Source organism: Notolabrus celidotus, chromosome 21 (assembly GCF_009762535.1).
Source record: "Notolabrus celidotus isolate fNotCel1 chromosome 21, fNotCel1.pri, whole genome shotgun sequence".
Classification (NCBI taxonomy): Eukaryota; Metazoa; Chordata; class Actinopteri; order Labriformes; family Labridae; genus Notolabrus; species Notolabrus celidotus.
In genome coordinates this window covers 21,180,825-21,202,683 of record NC_048292.1, presented here as the reverse complement: position 1 = coordinate 21,202,683, position 21,859 = coordinate 21,180,825, and the positions used below count along the sequence as shown (strand labels likewise).

At 40.7% G+C, this 21,859-nt stretch overlaps 1 protein-coding gene across 2 annotated transcripts in view; it reads left to right on the top strand.

Moving 5' to 3' along the window:
- The window catches only part of mpped1 (metallophosphoesterase domain containing 1), a 91,025-nt gene that overhangs the window by 59,883 nt on the left and 9,283 nt on the right, over positions 1–21,859 (top strand). For both annotated transcript variants that reach the window (XM_034673815.1, XM_034673814.1), the window contains exon 5: positions 13,280–13,395. In XM_034673815.1, the coding sequence (XP_034529706.1) occupies positions 13,280–13,395 (116 nt within the window). The remainder of the gene's footprint in view (positions 1–13,279; positions 13,396–21,859) is intronic.

The following is a 21,859-nucleotide window of genomic DNA, read 5'->3' as shown; positions in this document are numbered from 1 at the left end:
AAGATATACTCTGCCTTCCAGCGCTGTCCTCCTCCCTCCATCACTCCATCCATCCTCCCTCCTCTTTTTACTCACCCATCCTCCCCCTCTTCTCTCCATTCCTCATATTTCTCTCCATCCTGTCTTGTTAGCTGTATTAAATAGGATCTGTAGTATCTCGTTCTTGGTCTTTCACGATGAGCCCACTTTGGCGTGCAGGTTTGCGTGTGTGCCGTCCGTTCATTACTTCCTCGTGAAAGTGAAGACGTGTCTCTCTGAACGTATAAAACAACTTGTTCCCGCTCTACATGTCTCTGACTCGGCCCCCCGCTGAGTTGAGTGGGCCGACCAAGGCTAACTCTCACATGCTCGCCGTGTACCACAGAGGGGGATGAGAGCGCCCGAGAGTGTGTGCATGTTTTGTGTCTATTGAGTTATAACTGTCAAATCTGCAGAGACGAGCAGCGCTAATCCCATTGTGTGTGGGAGGGGGGAGGGAGGATTGGGGGGGCAAGTGAGGATGCTGCTTTTAAACATTTTGACGTTTGGAGACTGAAGAAGTTTTTATTTAACGTCTTATTGTTTTTTACTTCTGTTGACTCGTCCTTTCTGTCAGCGTCTCATCAGACGAGTCTCTTAAAGACCTGTAGCTGTGCTGAAGTTTAAAGACTCAGAACACCAGGATTGTGGCGCTCTGTAATTACTCTGTTTGGACTGATTCTGCAGCCTCGTGGCTTTAATTACTACGTTAGAGTTGTTGGATGTGACAGGCCGTTTAAAGATAACGTAACTGAGAAATCAGAAGTTTCAAACCACATTATCTTTCATTATTCTGCTTTCTTTGACGGAGAGTTCCTTTGTTGGTCTGAGTATCAAGTTAATATCCTCAACAGACTTTAACGGTGTGAGGCGTGCAGTGTGTGAGGTCTTAGGATAATTTTAAAACAAGGAACGGGACACACGACTACGACATTACAGGATAACTGTATAATAATAACTAGAAACAAGGATCTCCAGTGTGTGTTTGTGTCTTATATAGCGGTTTTTACACATTTTAGGAAGCTATCAAAAAGTAGTAAAGCATGAATGAGAATCCTTTGCAAAAAATTCAACTTTAAAGCACAAAAATCTTTACAAACATGCTTTGAAATAGGTCGTTCATAAAGTGCGCAAGATGCTTTCCAAAAAATAAAAATAAATAACAGCATATTTCATCCATTGTTGCAAAATATCTACAAAAATTGTTGATAAATTGTAGAAAAAATGATGCAAATAAAGAAACATTAAATCTTCTTTTCTTTCTTGCCCTGGATGATGTTATTCTGCTTCTATCTTTTTAAAATACAAATAAATAGGTCGGTTTTGGTCGAGTAGTTCTTGCATGATGAGTCTCAGGATAGTAATAATACATTTTATTTAAATTGCGCCTTTAAAATTAAATGTGTACAAAGTTCTTTGACAAACACAGCATGGCAGGATTCAGGATCACAGGATAAAAAATAAAAAATAAAACACAAAAGGTTAAAGAATGAATGCAAATTCAACAGAATAAATTGTTATAGAGGTTTAAAAAAAAAAAAACTTTAAAGGGATAAAAAATGTTACAAGAAGAAGATTACATCACATCAGAGATTTATCAGACTTTTGATAGAACCTACGAGACAAGGGAGCTCAGGGACTCCAGAAACGTCTATGGTTAGTAACTTTAGTGGGACTGGAAGAGTTAAAGTAAGAGACAGGCAGACAGAGGAGAGAGAGGGAGAGACAGGATCCCAGTGTGTCAGTCTGAGCAGCGTAACTAAGAGCTGGTCCAAGCCTGAGCCAGCTCTAACTATAAGCTTTATCATAAAGGAAAGTTTGAAGCCTACTCTTAAAAGTAGAGAGGGTGTCTGCCTCTCGGATCCTGACTGGTAGATGATTCCAAAGGACACATCTCTGACAAAATAATCATTTTTATTCCTCTGATTTTTCACCTTTGTTAAAACCTGGCACCTTTCAGAACCCCAAATTTCAAGCAGGACCGCAGCAAAGCTCATCTCAAGCTCTAGAAAAAGAAAAGTCTGTTACTAACCCAACGACTGAGTGAGTGATTGAGCAAGCTCAATTGTTTTAGAGTGAATCTATCAGCATTTGTTTTTGTAAACGGTGAATATAGATGCATAACATATCGCTGGTTTTGTTGAGTTTAGGTGCAGCTATCAAACGTTCATCCTTTCCCTGTGCTCAACCAAAGAACCCTCAATCTTTAAGTTCCTCATTATTGTACAAATAGGCAGAGTGAGGGCTCCATATTACTCCATCAAGGCAGGACATGGAGTGATAAAAAACAACATCACACTGCATTTCAGGAGGGAATACATCCACGGCAGATTCTGCACCTGAGGCGGACTGGCAGGTGTTCTCACCTGCAGAGCCTTAAGAGTCAAGGCTCTTCCCTAGAGCGGGGGAGTCCTAAGGGAACGGCAGACTCCCCTGTGTGCGGTTTTAATTGAAATAGCTCCCTGATGAGGTTACCTAATTAGAGCGAGGATGTAAAACTGTGCACATCAGGAAGTTTGGAGATGCAGCGTTTGGGAAACACTCCTAAAAGTGTCTTTTCGAATAAGCATCCATTCTTGTTTTCACATTTCTACAGCACAGATGAGACACGGCTGCACAAATGTGTGTGTGTAGTGTGTATTTGTGTGTGTGTGTGTTCAGACCACCTTGCTGCCTCCCAGGCTGTTATAAGGGTCATTAAGTCGTGAGTAGTTAATTAAATCTAGCAGAGGTGATCATGGTCGGGTGTTTTTACTGCGTGGGTGCATGTAGTGATTAACAGGAGCTCTGTGTCACACATTAAGATGGACCTCGTTACTGTAATCCTCCTTTAATTCTTTTTTTCTATCAAACCACAGAACTCCCTTGTCTCCTTTCCTGCTTCTCCTCCTCCTTATTTATTACATGTGATTTTGGAAGACTAAGAAGAATTTTATGAAACGTAGGAATGAGGATATGGGAGTCTAAACAATAAACATTGTCAGCCTTGCTAATCGGCACCAGAGTTACCAGTTGGTTAAACTAATTAGCTTAAATCCTCAAATATAAACCCAGACTTTTATTTGTTTTACTGCAGAAGGTATCATGCTTTAGGATACAGCAGTCTTGTGTATCCTGCTGAGTTGTATGTAGGCTGTGTCTGGTTAAACTGATGCTAAGCTAGTGGTAGCCACACTGTGCAAGCCAATTAGACATCATAAGTTGTGCATAATGAGTGTTTTTGTACCTTCAGCCGGCTCTGTTAGACGGAATTTAAATCTCTGTTTTGATGAGCAGGACGTCTTCTTAACATCCCTACATCAGAGATATGCTATCTTAAGAGTAACTAACAGCCAACTTTTGGCCAGTTTCAACAAGTACAGTAGTTATTACTTGGTTCTACTTCTCCCTGACCTCTTGCCAAACCCTTCCCCTCCTCCCCGCTGGACCTCTGAGCACCTTCACCAGTGATGTAGTTTTGAAAGATTCCCCCTCAAACACAGAAAGCATCCTCTCACAGCTCTGACTGCTCTCCCGGCAGCAGGTCTTTTCCCCAGCTAACGAGGAGCGTGAGGGAGAGAAATATGAGAAGAGAGAGGGAGAAAGATGAAGTGATATGTCAAGAGGAGAGAGATATAGAAGGAAAGAGGGAGGAGGAGGAGAGGAGAAATGGACATGTGATAGGGAGAGAGATGAAGCGGAGAGCGAATGAAGGAGAGAAGTAGAGATGGGTGCTTCTCAGCCCTCGGCACAGGCTCTCAATGATTCATGGACTTACTCCAGTGATATCAGTAGGCCTGCTTTAGAAAGACACGCAGGCACACACGCAGGCACGCAAACACGCACGCACGCAAACACGCATGCACGCACGTACGCACACGGACACGCATATACACACACACATACGCACACACACACACAGACACACACACACACACACACACAGCGATAACGCAGGGAAAACTTAAGCAGAGAGCTGAGCGTCGCCATGTTTGTTTTAAATCCTTAAATACATTTGTGAAGAAGTTTGACCTTTCCTCCTGTCCTTAAAGCAACTGGAAACCCAAAATGCATTTAGCCGTCTCATGAGCTAATTTAGGATCTTAACTCAACTGAACTGTAGTAGTTTTTTCTCTTTAGATAAAGAAACTTTTTTTTTTTTTTTTCAAAGATCTTTTTATTTAGATTTTGACACATTACAAAAAAAAGATCAGTGCAAACAATTCAAGAAAGTGACGTTTTTGTACAAGAAACATATTAATTAAATGAATAAAATTAAAAAAAAAAAAAAAAAAAAAGCCAATATGTGATAGTAACTTAAAATAAAAGATTGACAAGTACTCAAACAGGAAAATAAAGAATAGTGAAATTACAATACGATGAGTAGGTGAATGAATATCAAAAAAATAATAATAATTAAAAAAAGATAAGAGGGCAATAAGTATAGAAAAAAAAACAAAAAAACAAATGTACATCCATATATATCCAGATACACCCATATACATACATACATACATACATACATACATACATACATACATACATACATACATACATACATACATACATACACATACATATACATACATACATACATACATACATACATACATACATACATACATACATACATGTACATACACACATGGAAATAAAAATATAATCGTACAAGAAAAAACCCTGGATAAATTAATAAATAAACAAACAAAAAAAAAAAATAATAATAATAATAATAAAAGGAATGAAAGTACCAAAAACAAGTTAAGAAGTAGAATATACAAAACAAACAAAAACAAACAAACACACAAGCAAACAAACAAAAAAAAAAACACCACATATGGCAATGTCAAATAGGAACAACTGAACATGTTCTTCATTGAAAATAGTTGTTGTGCTCTCGAAGGGACTCAAGGCCTCAAAGTATCAAAAGAAACTTTTTATACAAACATGCAACATAAAGTGCTTTATATATATATTATATATTTGGAACACAGGTGAAGGACAAAAAGGCTGTTACAACTTTAAACCCTGCTGCTATCATCACCACCGCTCTTGGTTTAAGTTTCTTTGTAGAGATCGCTAAAATAAAGTTTCTCTCACCTGCTCCACTAGTTGATCATATTGATGGACAGGATCCAATATGAAAATGTCCATAGCCTGACGATTTAGCATGCTAACCAAAACTAGCCACATTGTTTTGATGCTAACGGAAGCTAACGGTTACATTCACCTTAAGGCTGATTTATACTTCTGCGTCTCCCCTACGCAGCAGGGGCTGACACAGACATGAGCACCACATACTTGTGCGTCGGTGTGTCCGTGTCGCACAGCAATTCTCCGCCGAAACGCCTGAGGGCAGTGCGGTCTCTCTGATAGCCGGCCGCCTGCTTCCGGTCCCGCTACGATCTCTGTTTACTTTTCCACAGCGATTCAGAGCGTGTTAAGTTAATCTACAGCTGATACATGTTGCTGTTTATCATACAGACATGATTACATGAAGAATAGAGAGGAGGAGATTAAATACACGGCCGATGTGCGGCCGATGTCCGGGATCCCGGAAGTGCTGTAAATGCGGGAAAGACAAAGCCGCCGAGCGGTCCAATCACAGAGCTTGCGGTCCGCGTCGGCTCTACGGGGAGTTACATTTTGGAGGAGATGCACGTCAGCTATGTGCGTAGGCCTCGGCGTAGGTACGGGAGCTACGCGGACCCCCGGCGTAGGCTACGCCGTTGATTCAACGCAGAAGTATAAATCAGCCTTTACAGTCTATGGTGTCAGCAAGCAGATGTTAAAGGTGCATTTCGACCAAGCGTTCCGGGGTCTTTTAGCCCCCAGAACTACTTTACCCTGAACTAAAAGGTTCCTGTGCCCCCATTATTGCCTGCGTTTCGACCACGGGCCGAAGTCCCGGGTAGATTGTGCAAATCAGGCCAGTGACGTATGGAGGGGAAAAAACTAAGTAAATGCACAACACCACCAGACCAGTAGAGGGCAGTAAAACAAAGATAAATGCCATCCATCACAGATGACACCATAGAAGCAGACGGACAGGCAGGTATCATTATGAGCAACACAACAGTTGTTGCAGCCTGTTAGCATGGAAGAGACTCAGATCGTGCTGTTTTAGATGGTGCTATATTTCATCACAGATGGATTCACTGAAGCAACACGTGAGAGGAGATAAGCGCGAGTAGCAAAGACATTTCAACACGGCTTTAAAATCCTTTTTAACTCAAAGTTGTGACAGAGATCGACCAGTGTTTTGGTTTAAACAGCGACCCTGTTAACTGCCGACTCTCAGCCGGATGCATCCCTCATAAACGTCTTTAGACGATCATTAAATATCTGATGAGGATATTTTGAAATCTTAATAAAAACTAAACTAGTTTGCATTCCCAGGAACTCCCTCTGTGTTTCAACAGCTGTGTAAACTCCACAAACACTGACACGTTCAGCTGAAGGTCTCCAGTTTACAGGGTCACTTTTAAAACCGTAACACCGGGAGAAACGCATTCACGGTTGGCTGAGAGAAGACTACTGTTACAAGCTGCTAAATCAAGAGAATCACAGCTTCTTCTTTTGAAAAGGACACACACATACAAAAAGATAGAACAAATAAAAACAGATGAAAGAAAGAGAAATCAAGTGAATCACAGATGTGTTTGATGTTATTGTGGACGGCGAGCAGAATAAAAACACTGCTTGTAATCTACCAATCAGACACATTCAGCATTGCAGGCCCTGCCCCTCGAAAGTCCTGGGACCTTTAAAAAGTACTACCCTCCTAGCAGGGGCTTTTTAGGGGGAAGATTAGCTACCCCTGAACTAAATTTAGACCCTGGGTCCACCGGTCGAAACACGTAGTTCCGGGGTAAAGTCCCTGTGGTCAAAAAACACCTTTAATGTGTCTGAACTCTTTTCTGTGGATTGATTTGACATGACGTGTGATCAGTTTGCCTCTGGTGTTGCTCATGTTAATAACCAAGGCAAGGGGTTTTGACCAATCAGAATCAAGCATCCTACACAACTGGAAGATCAGAAAGAGAGTAAATGTATAGTACCTAATGCCCTCTGCTAATAAAACTGTCATGTGATATTGGTGTGGGAGGAGTCAGGCAGAGAGTTAAGTTCTTTTTTATTAAAAGATGTTTATTGATATTTTGTTTTGAACAACACAAAAAACCAAGACAGCACACAAAGTGACACACAACAACAATAATAGTACATATTATATCGAAATTGAAATGATATAGAGAAGTGTATACAAATTAATATACTGTATATATAACTAAATAACAAAATAAATAAGTAAATAAATAAATACAAAAATTAAATAAAATTAAAAATAATTATAAATAAATAAATACATTGTTATTGGTCAGTCTGCTGCCCTCAACATCACTTTTGAAAATTGCCAAAAAAGGTAATCTTTTGAGGTTTTCTGGAAGATTTTCTTGGATGCTTAATGAGACTCCAAAACTTTGATATCTTTAAATGCTTTACTTCTCTTTCCAGAAAAAAATTACGTCACTTTAAAAGAGGAGTGGCAACTCAGTGTGAGAGAGTGTGTCTGTGTGTGTGTGTGTGTGTGTGTGTGTGTGTGTGTGTGTGTGTGTGTGTGTGTGTGTGTGTGTGTGTGTGTGTGTGTGTGTGTGTGTGTGTGTGTGGTGTGTTTGTGTGTCTGTCTGTCTGTCTGTCTGTCTGTCTGTCTGTCTGTCTCTGTGTGAAAATGAAAGTAATGGTTTGAACACTCTTGTTTTCGTCCCCGAGCGCTGCCTTAAGGTGTACCTGGGGATTGAGCGCTCCAACACAAACATCTGTTTTCTCCTTTTTTTTAAACCCGATAACAAATACCAGCCCGCCACATTAACACAATCTTTAATATGCTCCACGCTTCCCCCGATTCTCCTCCTCTACAATAACACAAATCACTTGCACCTTTTGTAATCCTTTACCTGATAAAAACATCATCATTCAGGAGCGGGATATTATCCATGGAATTACATTCAGTTAGCGTGGAGTCTGCTGAGCAAACAGGGGAGTGGGTCTTTCTCATGGAGAGGAGCTCCGGTCCTTCTTTCAGCTGAGATAATCTCTTTTTAGAAAGTGTGGTGCAGACGCCTCCAGTCGGCACACAGACATTTCTCTGGCACCGTGGACACAATGAGGAGGTTTTCCTGCAGAGTGAGATATAAACGTTTTGAAAGGAGTGAATCCTTCTCTTCCAGAGTGATTGATGTCACTAAATTAAAACAAGCTGCGGTGCTTTACTTTATAAAGGACGCTGTAATCCTCGCTTGACAAAATGATAGACCGGATCTTGTTTTACATGTGCTGCATGACAAACCTGAAGTGATGATTTTCTTTTTAATGAGCTTCCAAAGAACCTTAAAAAGTTTTAGATTTGAGGAGTTTAGTTTCAGAAAGTTTGGCAGGAGCTCAGAAGCATCACTGATGACTGACGGATTACCTGAACATGCATTAAGAGACAACACTGATGGGTTTGATGGTTTTAGCAGACGTGCCTCCAACAAAGATGCTTTGGTTCGACCCTCCAACATGACCCAGAGTCTTCATGCGCTACATCAGTCAGCCATTAATCCTGACGTGCTCAGGGGTTTCTTATCCCTAAACCTCATCTGCCACCTCTAGGAACTCGGCCGTCACCACCTTAGTAATTTAGTTTATCAGAGTCGTGGTGATAAAAGTCAATGGTCCTTCTTTCTAGGGCCAGACCTTACGTCCAATTTACATCAGACTTCCACAAGATCCACAAGATGATTTTGAAAATCAACTAGATGTTTTAATGTTTTGGTGCCTGACTTCCTGTCCCGCTCCATATGCTCTGTTGAAATTGATGCATCTTAATCCAGCATCTGGCAAAACCATAGACTGTCTAAATAATGGACGTAGTATCCGTGACATCACCCATCTGTTTCTGAAGCCCTGTTTTGAAGCCAATCATCGGCGGGAGCCATATTGGAAATGTGGAACTCAACCTAACTTCTGTCGAGCGAGTGTGACGTAAAGAGGCGGGATTTGAGCCTCCTAGCCAACAGCTACAGTGTTCCCACCTGTCAATCAAGTCAGCTGTGCCTCTCGTAATGGAAAACTCGTCATCTCAATATCTTCTAAATTACAGAGTTATGAAAAAATTCACCCCTCGTACAGTGTGTGCCGATCGAGACATGAGCTATCAAGACTACACTTGTCTTTTGTACCAGGCTGTAAACATGTTTATTTCTGCTGTAAAGATCGGCTTTTTTGAAGTGGTGTGGATGTGATTTCCAGTACTTCCGGAGCCAGCCTCAATTGGACACTTGATGAACTGCAGTTTTTAACACTTCCACATTGGCTTCAATCCTCGCAGCCTTAGGTTGCCGCTTGGGCGAAACTGGAAGTCTTGCGTATCTGCTGTGGAGGAATTCAGATTGCTGGAGCAGTGAAAGGAGCAGAGCGATTCTGATGGAAGTTAGCTGTTAGACACGACATATGGCTGACATTTAAGGCTGATAGTTATAGAAATAGTGATTTGTTAAACTGATGAGTAACTCTGGTGCTGACTAGCGAGGATGACAAAATTTTACTGTCAAAATTTTCATCAGAAATACAAAAAATATGTCTTAAAAAAAGTTTTTACGTTTAGACCTCTGAATCAGGTTTTTTGAGCTTCAGAAAAAGTTGAATCTTTGGGAAACTGACAGAAAAAGACTTAAGTCATATCTCTGTTGTCAAAATTAGATATTAAACAATCTCCTTTTTTTAACGGTAACATCAAAATATTGAACTTAAATTGAATGAACTAGAAGCTGTGATGAAAGCTTGAGCGTGAATCTAGCAATCAATCTGTTAAATATTCTTTGTAAAACATTTCAAAATGACTTAAATGTTTATAGAGTTCAGATTATTTGTGCTCCTTCAGTTGATCTCTCCATCCGTCCACAGAGGTCTCATCACATCATCTCCTCATGAATCTTTCACTTTGTTTATCCATCACTCTGTTGGGACAAATCTCCGTCTGTCCGTCATTATCCAGAGGAAAAACCTCCTCACTGTACCTCCTCTCCTCCTTTCATCCCTCCATTCTCACCAAGAGAATCAGGAGCATCAATCGCGGCGGGGAGCTCATTTCATTTTAATTGAGACGTCCGTGTTAAGACGGACATGAATATTCCATCCTCAGGCTTCGTTAATACGCCGAGGCCGCTCTAAATGTTTTAATATTCACTCTGTGAATTATTCAGCGTGTGTTCACGGGCAGCGTCGGATCATTCGTCACAAATGTTTCGTCTCTGATGTTCGGGAAGTGATGGAATTTTAATCGCCTAAGCTGCGGCCAAAGTAGGACGTTATTTCCCATGATACACTGCCACGTGTGTTTGACCGAACCTTTCTGAGCTGATGACCTCGCCGCCATGAGTGTGTGTGACAGGTATTTCTTCCTATCATCAGGCCTCTGTTTCTGTGTACCCATCTGTCTCACACACACACACACACACACACACACACACACACACACACACACACACACACACACACATGCCGGAAATTATTCTAAAAACTCCTCATCTGATGTTCCACTGAGCACAGACGCGTCGGGCAGCGGCTGCAGCGATAAAGTTGGCGTTTCGAGTGACTGCACTTGGCAATTTAAAAAGAGGCCGGCTGCTCGGCAGTGGTAGCGGCGGCGGCGACCGGAAGACGTCGTCGCCTGCGGTTGCACTCACACACGAGTGTTGGCGTCTTGGAGAGGAAGATGGATCGGAGTACAGATTGTAAGTGACATGTTAATTTCTTCTCCGTCACTCACCACCCGAGCGTCCGCTATCAAAGTAAAAGGGACACGAGCCTCCACCATCAACGCTCCCCTCTTCTTCTTCTCTCATTTCTTCCCTCGTCTTCCTGTCGTGGAGCATTGTGGGGCGTGACTGTGATCAAGGAGATGTTCAGTTTAGCTTTCTGCTCATCCGCCCCTCTTTTTTCTGGGATGCGTTTGATTCCTCTCGTTGAGATGACTGCTCTCCGTGAAGCCCTCTGGGTATCTTTTCCTCTGAAAGGTCAAACTGTGTGTTTAGACTCGGAAAGAAATCAGGCTGACAGTTGTTTGTGCGAGGTGCAGAAAGAGGAGTGAGAGGTCATCCTGGATTTTAGATCTTTGAACTGTTCAGTGTCAGTGTGTTTTTTCTCATAAACTGCTCCAGGAAGAGAATTTAAGAAGTTACAGTACGGGAAGCATGAAGAAGAGGGGTCAGGATCATGCACCGACTTCAACTACATCTTCAAATGAACATTTTTATCATGTTTTAGGACAAAACCTTCAGCCTGTGACCCCCAAAATAAAGGTACCAAAGATTCAAGACCCCCCACTGTCCCTCAAAAAGATTAAATGTTGCTTCATTTAGCTGGTCTGCAGAAAATTAGCTGCCTACATGCACATGTTGATGTGTTTCCTCTGCTGTTACGAATTAACCTGCTGCTGATGATGCTTTTATTGATTAACTGTTAACTAACTCTAATTTTAGGAGTCATCTGGCAACAAAGACAGAGATATATTATGAAAAACTTTTATTTGCAAGGTTTTATTTTTAATTCTTAATCGATATTTTTATAATAATGGCTAAAATATGTTATTTTAGATCACTTAAAAACAATAAAAAACATTCTGCAAGACATCTCTCAACCCCCCAGGAGTGTCCAACCCACACTTTGGGAACCCCTGTTTTAGGGGTGCACACTGCTACATGTATTTAAAAAGCTCAATCTGGGGCACTGATGTCTTCCCCCGTTCTCTATTCCCCACATTTCCTGTCTCTCTTCAGCTGTTCTCTCAAATAAAGGCAAAAAAAGGCCAAAAAAAAAAAAAACTTTAAAAAGCTCAATCTGGGCACTGTTTGCCTAGTGGTCTGGTGGTTGAGGATATAGTCCCTGTCGCAGTGGTCGCAGGTTCGAATCCCGGCCTCTACCATTTGCTGCATGTCTGCCTCGCTCTTTCTACTCCCCACATTTCCTGTCTATCTTCAGCTTCCCTATCCAAATTCCTCCAAAACTTTAAAAATCAATATCAAAGTGCAAAGCCACATTTCCACTGCTGGGACATGCCTTATACTGGGAACTTTTTACACCAAAGAGGTCTAGTTATAGTCAAAGGAACCTAGGAGTCTGGTGGGGTAGAAATGTCCAAAAATGCAGGAACTTCAAAGTAGAGTCTTGCAGAGGGGACTTTTCTGATTGGTTGGGTACTCCATTTATTTCAGCAACGTAAAATCTGATTTTGTGAAATTGTGCCAAAAATGATGTCAAAACCAAGCGGCAACTTCTGGTCTTAAAATATGAAGCCAATGCGGAATTGTTCAAAACTGCAGTTCATCGAGTGTCCACTAAAGGCTGGCTCCAGAAACCACATACACACCCATTCAAAGAGGACAATCTTTACAGCAGAAATAAAAATGTTTACAGCCTGGTTCAAAAATCAGTTTAGGTCTGAATAGCTCATTTCTCTATCAGCACACACCGAATGGAGGTTGAATTCTTCTATAACTCATTATTTTTGAAGATATTAAACATCCAAGCCCAAATAAGGGCGTGGCTGACTTGATTGACAGTATATTTGCTTTTATTGAAAGGACAGCTGCACAGAGACGGGAAACATGATGGGTAAAGAGTGGAGGAAGATATGCAGCAAAATAGTTCCTGAGTCTTAAAGTTCCTGGCACTTTTGGAAATGCTGCTTGATTTCTGTAGCCTGAACATGCCCCTCTTCTTCCAGAGTTTTAAAAGGTTCACTGATCGACTGCATGCTCATTTCTAAAACCTTGCCTCCTACCTGTGCGCTCCTCTGTAAGTCATACGGATCTAACAGAGGGTTATCAATATTTCAAACATCAAAGGGAAAAAGAAATGAGCTCTGAGCGTGTTTGCAATGTCTTTATTGTGTTCCTTTTCTGCTCAAGGCATCATTTGGTGTTGTAGATGTTTCTGTACATCATTCATTGGGTGATTTTATGAAGAGTGTTAGGTTTTGGATCCAGTTTGTGAGCATGTTTCTTTATCCAAATGCAGCCTGGAGTGATGTGATGATTCAGGCTACTTAGAGTCTCACATCTGACCGCTGCAGGGAGATGAAGTCTGGATGTAAACACAGCCTCTCATGTCGTCTCTTCCTCTGACAGTGTGTGTTTTAACCTCCTCCTCCTCCTCCTCTCTCCCGTGTGTGTGTGTGTGTGTGTGTGTGTGTGTGTGTGTGTGTGTGTGTGTGTGTGTCTGTGTGTCTGTGTGTCTGCAGGCAGCCCTGGTACTACGGCTGGGGCTTCAACCTGCCACGGGGTCAGGCTCTGCTGGACAAGTGGAACCAGATCCCTGAGAACACAGACATCCTGGTCACACACTGCCCCCCACTGGGTGAGATACACATTACACCACCACACACATGCACACACACACAGAGATCACACGCAGCTTCATGCATATTCATGAGCTCACATATAGACACATGTAAGCATGCAGCACACATGTTCCAACAATATGTACAGACGTAAACAACAAACATGAGTACTTCTGGGGTTAGTTTATTCACACACACGTTCCAGAAAGCATGTCGAGATGTACGAGTGTGAGCACTTTATTAAATATACAGATATTATATGAATCACACTTAAAGGTACAGAGCATGAGCACATATACTATGAGTTTATGTATGTATAAATGTAAGCATGTGCACACACAAAAGCAGCACGTGTCTGCAGAAATCAAAAGGATTGCAGTCACCTGGAAGATGGCGCCGTGTGCAGGGGCAGCGGCTTCGTCAGACGGAGTTCAGTGTTTACATTTTTGTGAACCATGTTTTTTAATTTCTCCATCCGTTGTTTACATTTTTCTCATCTGTGTTTTGTCACGTAGTTATCTCTTCTTCACGTCTTGTACAAACAGCAGACGTGACAATAAAGTTACTGAATCTTTAATCTTTGCTGCAGGTGGAAAAACTCTACACATTTTTAGGCATTTGAATATTCAGACCATTTCATTTCAGACTACGTTTTAAAGCCTGAATGATACTTGAAGACAAATCGACACTACAAGAAATGTAATTTGGGGTTTTTCGGGGCAAGTGTTACCCAAAAAGTTGCAAAGTGCAACCATATTTTCTGTTTTTTATCAAACTTAGACCTCAATAATAACCAAATCTGTGCTCCATTTTCAGTCAAAGTCAATCCTGCTGTATATTTAACTATTTTTCGTCTCCACTTGGACCTCTCTTTAACTTCCTGTTGCACCACCTGAGCCTAACAGGAGGGAGTTTTCTTTACATCAAACTCGATAAGGAAAATAAAGCATACTACTTTGAGCATGTGTTACGGGTCCCAGGAATGGCACCACAATAACAAAGTTAATCCCGTAAAAAACAGGTTAGGATTAGGAATAGTAGACGCAGAGGACTCGGTTTGTCATCCAGGAAGCATCTGAGAAGCGGGCAGAAGTGTCCCACTCAAGCAACCCCCTAAGGCACAACTGCTCCAGCACAAAACAAATCTAAAGTCTTATCATGCTATGGACAGGCTTTTCAGGAGTTCATTCAGTAGCATGGATTTGCATGCCCGAGGTGTAAGACGAGATCACCTTACTGAAGCCATTTGGAGGTAATGTCGAGATAAATTACGAGATTTATTCGTACTGAACAAGTGTGATGGTATCCTGCATCTAGACCCAAACTATCATATAGATGAAAATAATGTTTCCGATCTAGTTAAACAAAGCAAATACAGTGACTCCTTTATAAGTTGAGAGGGGATAAGGTGAGAAATAAGTAAAACCAGGGCTTAAGTATTCAGAACATTGGATTACCACCCTAGGTCATGCCACGCCACCCACAGGCGCACCATTGCCTATGGGCCATCATTACACCTGTCTTTTGTATTATTGCCTGAGGGAGACAAATAATAACTCTCTCTAAAAAGCAAGTTCTGATGATAACCGCTGTAATTAAATCAAGACTGCATCTGAGCACCATACCAAGCATCGTTCACCACAAGCCCCCCTGGCACAGAGTTGATGGCGATACTAGATCACCTTGACACACTATTCCCCATAATGGACATGTACAAAAGCTGACTGAGGCATTAACTCAGGGTCTAGTGATGACCCACGACCTTTTCACTTTTTCCGATTTATACTCGACTAGATAGTTGAAAAACTTTAATGGAAGGTGAAAGATGCTGAATGATGTTGAATTGACTGAAAAATTAACATTGCTCATGCATTGTGAGACACCAGATAAAACAGCAGAATTCATGGGTCTATACAGACTACTTAGGCACCCTCACTCATCGGCTGTTAAGGCGGCTGCAAAACTAAGAGAGCACATGGAAAAAGACAAGGTCCTCGACCAGGTGGTTATCGATCAGACATTTGCCATGTTTTGCGGGATCTATATTATGGCATATGGCAAACGTAACAGCAATTCATGGCCGGAACTGGAAGTAGATAAAGAGTCCGCCTCATTTTTGTATGCTAAGAAAAACAGATGGGAGTTGCTCTCTGATCAGGACTGCTACCTTCTTTGGGAAGAGTTACAAAACATAAAGTGGGGAAAGAGCTAGGAAGTAGTGGTAGATGAAGACCCAAGTATGTTTTTGAAGGACAAAGCAATCTTGCCCCCTATGAGCCATTGGGATTCAGTCTTTAATCGCAGTGTAATGGCATACGACCCCCCGTATTATACAGGATCTAGAAGACTTGTCCAGAAAGTACTTGACTCCCCTGATTTAGTGCCTGAAAAAATCATCGACTATGTCATGTCTGGACGCTTCTTGGAGGATCCTGAATACTGTATGAGTTACACACTCAGACAGAGAGAGGTCAATGCTACAGGATGTATTTTTGAAAAGATGACAAACATGATGTGTGGAGCACAAGTGTTAAGCGAATCTCTGTTAGCAATCAGAAGCACAACCGCTCCGGCACAAACACACATGTCGTCTTTTTGCTTTAACTATTCCTGCATGAAAGCCTCTTTGAGATTAATAATATCTGTAACAAGAGCGTCCTGGCCAAGATAATGCAGCAGCACATTATAAGAAAGTTACAAACACAGACACACAGGTAAACATCTTCTGGGTCACAAAGCTGAGGTCAAACTTCTAACAGAAGAATTTGCAGAAATGTTGATGTAGGCCATGCAGGAGCATTTCTATCGCAGAGCTCGAAGGGATCATTCACAATGGATCCTGCAAGTGAGTGAATTTACACTCTTACATTTTCATACTAACTGCGTCCACAAAGGGAAGTTATGTGCATGGATTCATACACACACACACCGTGAGCGCATTCTGTGTGAACGGTTAATTTTCTAGTGAAAGGAACGAGAGCTGTGAAAGCGTCTCTGATGAATCACCGTCGTATGGAGTGGATGAATAAAAGGTGAAGAATCAAATCTGTTCGTTTCTCTCCGCCTGAAAACACACGTCACCTTTAGAGGAGATCATTAGCCTTATTACTGATCACATTTCAGAGTCTACACACTCCCTCACACACACACACACACACACACACACACACACACACACACACACACACACACACAAACCCTGCAAGAGTTTGAACAAACACAGATGCTGCCTTGCAAACTAACTGACATCCTGCATGTACACAGACACACACACATACACATACACATACACACACACACACACACACACACACACACACACACACTCCCATCTCTCTGCCTCTCGCTCTCACACACACACACTTTCACACCTCATCTCCTGCTGCAGCTGTGGTGCTCAGACGAGTGTGTGTGATTGATTTCTGTGTCTGCGTCTCGGCTGCGAGTGCGGCCGTTTATTTTCCATTCAGCTTAGCGAAGTGTCTCCAGCTATCTGCTCGTAAGCCACCGGCATATGGAGCAGCTACAGCAGGCTACTAATGCATGAGACACACACACACACACACACACACACACACACACACAGAGAGAGAGAGGGAGACTCATACTTAAAGAAAGACTGGAGGGAGAAGCATAAAAAATAAAAGCAGGAGTAAAGGACAAAGGTTTGAGGATAAAGTGGATTTTTCAAGAGCTAGACACCAAAACAATCTCATATTTTTAAAAACAGTGAAGGTGAAGGAAAAGCAAGATGTTGTTTCAAACGTCAGCAAAAGCACCCTGAAGTTTACGAGGTGCTATTATTAACCGTATACAACATACACTGGAAACACACTGATTTCTGCAGAGGCATTATGAAACCTAAAGAGGAGATCCGCCTTTTGGGAAATGCGGACTCTGGCTAGCTTTCGGTTGATCTAGAAATAAGCAAAGAGGCGGAGCTTAGGGCCTTAAAACTCCTAGTAGACAACTATTACCTGCAAACCTGTCAGTCATTTCAGTGAGGCCCATATCTCTGCAAATGTATGCAGATATTTTAGCTCTTCTACGACCAAAATGCAGAAAGTTATTCACCTCTTGTCCACCTGTCCTGAAAAGAGAAGTGAGCTATCGGGACCAATATCTATTTTTCCATCTGTAAAAATGTTGAAATAATGTCGATTTTTAAATTGCAGGAAGCAACAGAGTCTACTTTTGTACTCTTGCATACAAACAATGAAGAAAAGAGTGAAATAAAAATGCAAAAAATGGATGGAATGAGAAAGTAAAATCAATCTTTCAAGTGATTTGGGCGATCAAATAATTTATGAAAGCGAACAATGAAGCAACAAAAGAGGAAACAGAAAAAGTCACACTTTAGCAAATGTAACGCCTCTTTGTGAGGTGGTATAAATCAACAGATCAGCAATAACCAGGAGGCAACCTCCGGTCTAAAAATATGAGTCCAATGCTGAAGTGTTAAAAGCTGCAGTTCATCAAGGATCCGCTTGAGGCTGGCTCCAGAAGTACCAGAAGTCACATACACATGAATGGGAAAAAGACGATCTTTACAGCAGAAATAAACATGTTTATAGCCTGGTACAAAAGACAAGTGTAGTCTGGATAGCTCATTTCTCGATGTGATCTCACTGTGAGGGGGGTGATTTTTGCTTTTTGTTTTACTGCATTTTTGTCGTGAACCACTTTGTTAGGACAGATTTTCTATGAATAGTTTTTTATTATTATTATTATTATTATTATTATTATTATTATTTAAAGTACCTGTTGGTGCACGAAGAGTTAGGATAGTAACTGCACTGTATTCAGACCTGACACAAAACGAAACATGAGTACTCGTGTATCATTCATCGTATCTCTACACAAAGCACACAGATCTTTCCGTCTGTCCGTCCATTACTGTTTTTATTTGATTTAGATTTTTATTCATTTTTGTTGAGAAGCACTTTGTTACTTTAAGACAAGTGCTATATAAATAAAGTTTATTATTATCATTTAAAGTACATGTTGGTGCATGAAGAGTTAGGATAGTCAATGCACTGTATTCAGTGGTGACACCAAACGTGAGAGTACTCGCCCTCATTCATCGTATCTTTACGTAAAGCATGCAGATCTTTCCGTGAGCCCCAATTTTTTTACAATTTTCTCTCCCTCATTAGGTCATAATCATGCATTTAATGAAAACAGTTCTATCCTACTAAGTGAATAAATCTTTTTGGGTGCTTGTTGGTGCCTTATTTTAAGACAAGTGACCAGCAAAGGTGACCTCAAATAGTAAAGGAAGGAAACCTTATTGAAAGCAAGGTGTTCTTCCTTACTGCAGTTGAAGTGGCCGTCTTTTATGGGGCATGATAAACCAACAGATTGCCACAAACACACACACACACAGATGTCGTCAACAAACAGATAAACAGACTCAGACTGTCAGGAAAGAAAAGGTGAAAAGTGTGGAAAAAGTGGTAGGTTTTTCCCAAGGCTAGAAAGTGGTAGATTTTTCCCAAGGCTAGAAAAACTAGATGAAAAAGGTAAAGAACAACCTGAGGTAAAGAAAGATGTTGAACTGCAGAAGTCTCTGAAGAAGGGATAAACCACCAGATCGTCTGCAAACACACAACACACATATGTCGTCAGCAAACATGCAAAGATTTCGTGCAAGACTGGGAAGAATTGCATGAAAAGAAGAAGGAAAAAGTGGGGAAATATGGCTGTTAAATTAGATTTAATAGCTGCAAGTTATTCAAAAACAAACAATGGTTGACAAAGGTGAAGGAGACAGAGTATGAGCAAGATGTTGTTCAAACTGCAGCAGAAGCACCCCTTCTTTTATGAGGTGCGATAAACCAGCAGATCGTCTGCAAAAGAGGGAAAATATGGCCTCTTTATCTGGCTGTGAGGACAAAGTTAACAGCAGAGATGGAGAGGGAAAGTGAGACAAAAAGAGGAAAACAGGCTCAGTGCCCAAAGCAGCAGCTGCTTTGAAACAAGCGGCACATTAGAGCAAAATACCCAGAGACACAAAAAGCCCTCGTAACTTCTCACTTCACTTCCAGCGTCTCTGAAGGCTTGTAAAAGAATACACTCACAGTTTTAAGGCTTTTTATTCTGAAATGGTACTAAAAGTGTGTGTGCTTTCTTCAGGTAGATACATTCTGAGAATAAAGTAGTCGACTGTTTCACTTTACCAGCATGACTGATTCACTGCCAGCTGAGAACACAGGAGATTTTATGTCTGTGTCGAGTATGAGAGGGTCCATTAACTTTGCTTTGAGTGAGATTTTTAGCGCTCTGTTTGGTTGTAAAAAAAATAAAAATGTGGGAAGAAACTTAAAGTGGTCCCAAGAGAGTCTTTCACTTTTCACGTTCTTTTCTCTTCTCTGGCTCAAATATACCAAACAATGAGACTCGCTACTTCTCACTTTTCACCAGGACAGAAGAACATGAACAAAACAACAGTTCTGGTTTTGGATTGTCACATTCTTATTTAATTCAACTTTAATCAAAATTAAAGATATATCAATATTTCATTATTAGTTAACCATCCATATTTCAGTCAGTGCAGGAAAACTTGAGACTTCAGCTGACTTGTTCTGCCTCTGATTACAGTCTTGGTGTACTTGAAATAACACATGCCTCAGCTTAGACTGGACACTCAGTGGAGTTTAAAGATATACTTTATTATCATTTACTGGAAAACTTTGTTGAATCTCAAATAATGAAGACTGAGACTCAACTTGGACTATCAAACTTGGAAAGTCTGAGTCAAGTTAGTCAAATTGATACTTCACTTCGTTCAAGACTTGGGATATCTTCTTGGTAAGCCTTTTCAAGATCTAAACGTAGACTTGGATTTTGACGCCAAAAGATTTGAGTCTTAAAATGTAAGACTTGTGCTTGAGATGTGAGTTGACTTTGTCCCAAAATGTTGAGGATTAACTCAAACATGACCTCAAAGATTTAAAAACGAATCTTGTTCTTTGGCAATAATAAATCAAAATTTTACAAGTATTTTTCTTTAAAGACTCGAGACTTCATTACGTCTTACTTTTTGACAGATTTAATCCGTGGTTTAAACTTGTTCTTGTGTACTACATAATCATTTGAGATTTATATGATACAATATGATATGATACAACCCTAAACGAAACAAAATAGTAAGATTCTACACAACATGAAATATTATGATATAAGACAATATTTAATTGGGTAATTTGGTCAGTGCAGCAACTCAGTAACTAGTAAAATAAGACTAAAAATCTAAAGGTGTTTATACAAATGTTACACATGATGTAAATAGTTGTAATTACAGGCAGTAAGCAAATGTTGATTGTATGCAATATATATAAATATATATAGGTATGTAGATATTTCTGTATACAGAGATACGATATGACATATTATATGGGATACAATTAGATGATATATGATTCGAAATTATATAATACCATAGGACACAACAGGAAATGGTACAATAAGGTATGATACATTTTATTGTCTTCGTAGGGACTCAACTTGGACTTGTCGTGTACTCTGTCTTCACCTTGATGACTTATGACCCCAAAGTCTTCAGAACTAACAAACTTTTCCTCAAAGCTTTGAGACTCGACTTGATTAGATTTTAAAAATTATATATCTGATGAAGAGTTGCCCTTAAATATCTGGGACCTGATGTGGACTGGCCCTTTAAGAAGGATTTGAATTGCCCTAACATTTTTGAGATTTGGCCTCGTCTTCACCCTGAAATTTTAAAAACCTGCACTTGCCCTTAAAGATTTCATAATTGATCATTGACATTAACTTACTTTCAAAGACCTGAGGCTTTAATTGGATTTTCCCCTTTAAACTTCAAGCTTGATCTGCTCCTAAAATCTTGAAAAAAAACTTCTATTTGGCGCCAAAACTTTGCTTGGTTTGTCTACGTTAGATTTGGATTTTCTGGCTAAAGCTTGAGGCTTGAGTTGGACGTACAATTTAATATATATAAATACTTGCAGTCTTAAAGCTCTTTTAGTGTCAAGCTGACTTGACTTAGGTGAAAACCTGTCTTTCTGTTTGTCTAGATCAGTTGGTAGACCTCATTTAGGTTTTTATTGAGCTCTCAACCTCAACTTTGCAGACTTGTTGTAGATATTCCTGCTCCCCAGAGTATAAATCCTACATTTCTTTAATGAACCACGGATCTCTGAGCCACATTCCTAGCCCAGACTCTAACGAACACTAACAGTATATATCATATCTCATACCCATGACATTTCCTAAGCCCGTTCATGCTGCTCAGAGGATACCCCGAGGACTCATTGTTGGCAAACATTAACATAAGGCCTGGTTTTATTTGTTTTTTTGGTCCTTTTGTTCCCTTGTCTCCACTTTCCTTTTGTGTTTACTCTCCTCTCTCTTCTGGGCAGAGCGACAGAAGGCAGGAAAGATGGAGGCACGAGCTCCTCAGTCTTTTTATTTCTGCGACTTGATGCTTTTATTGACTCAGCA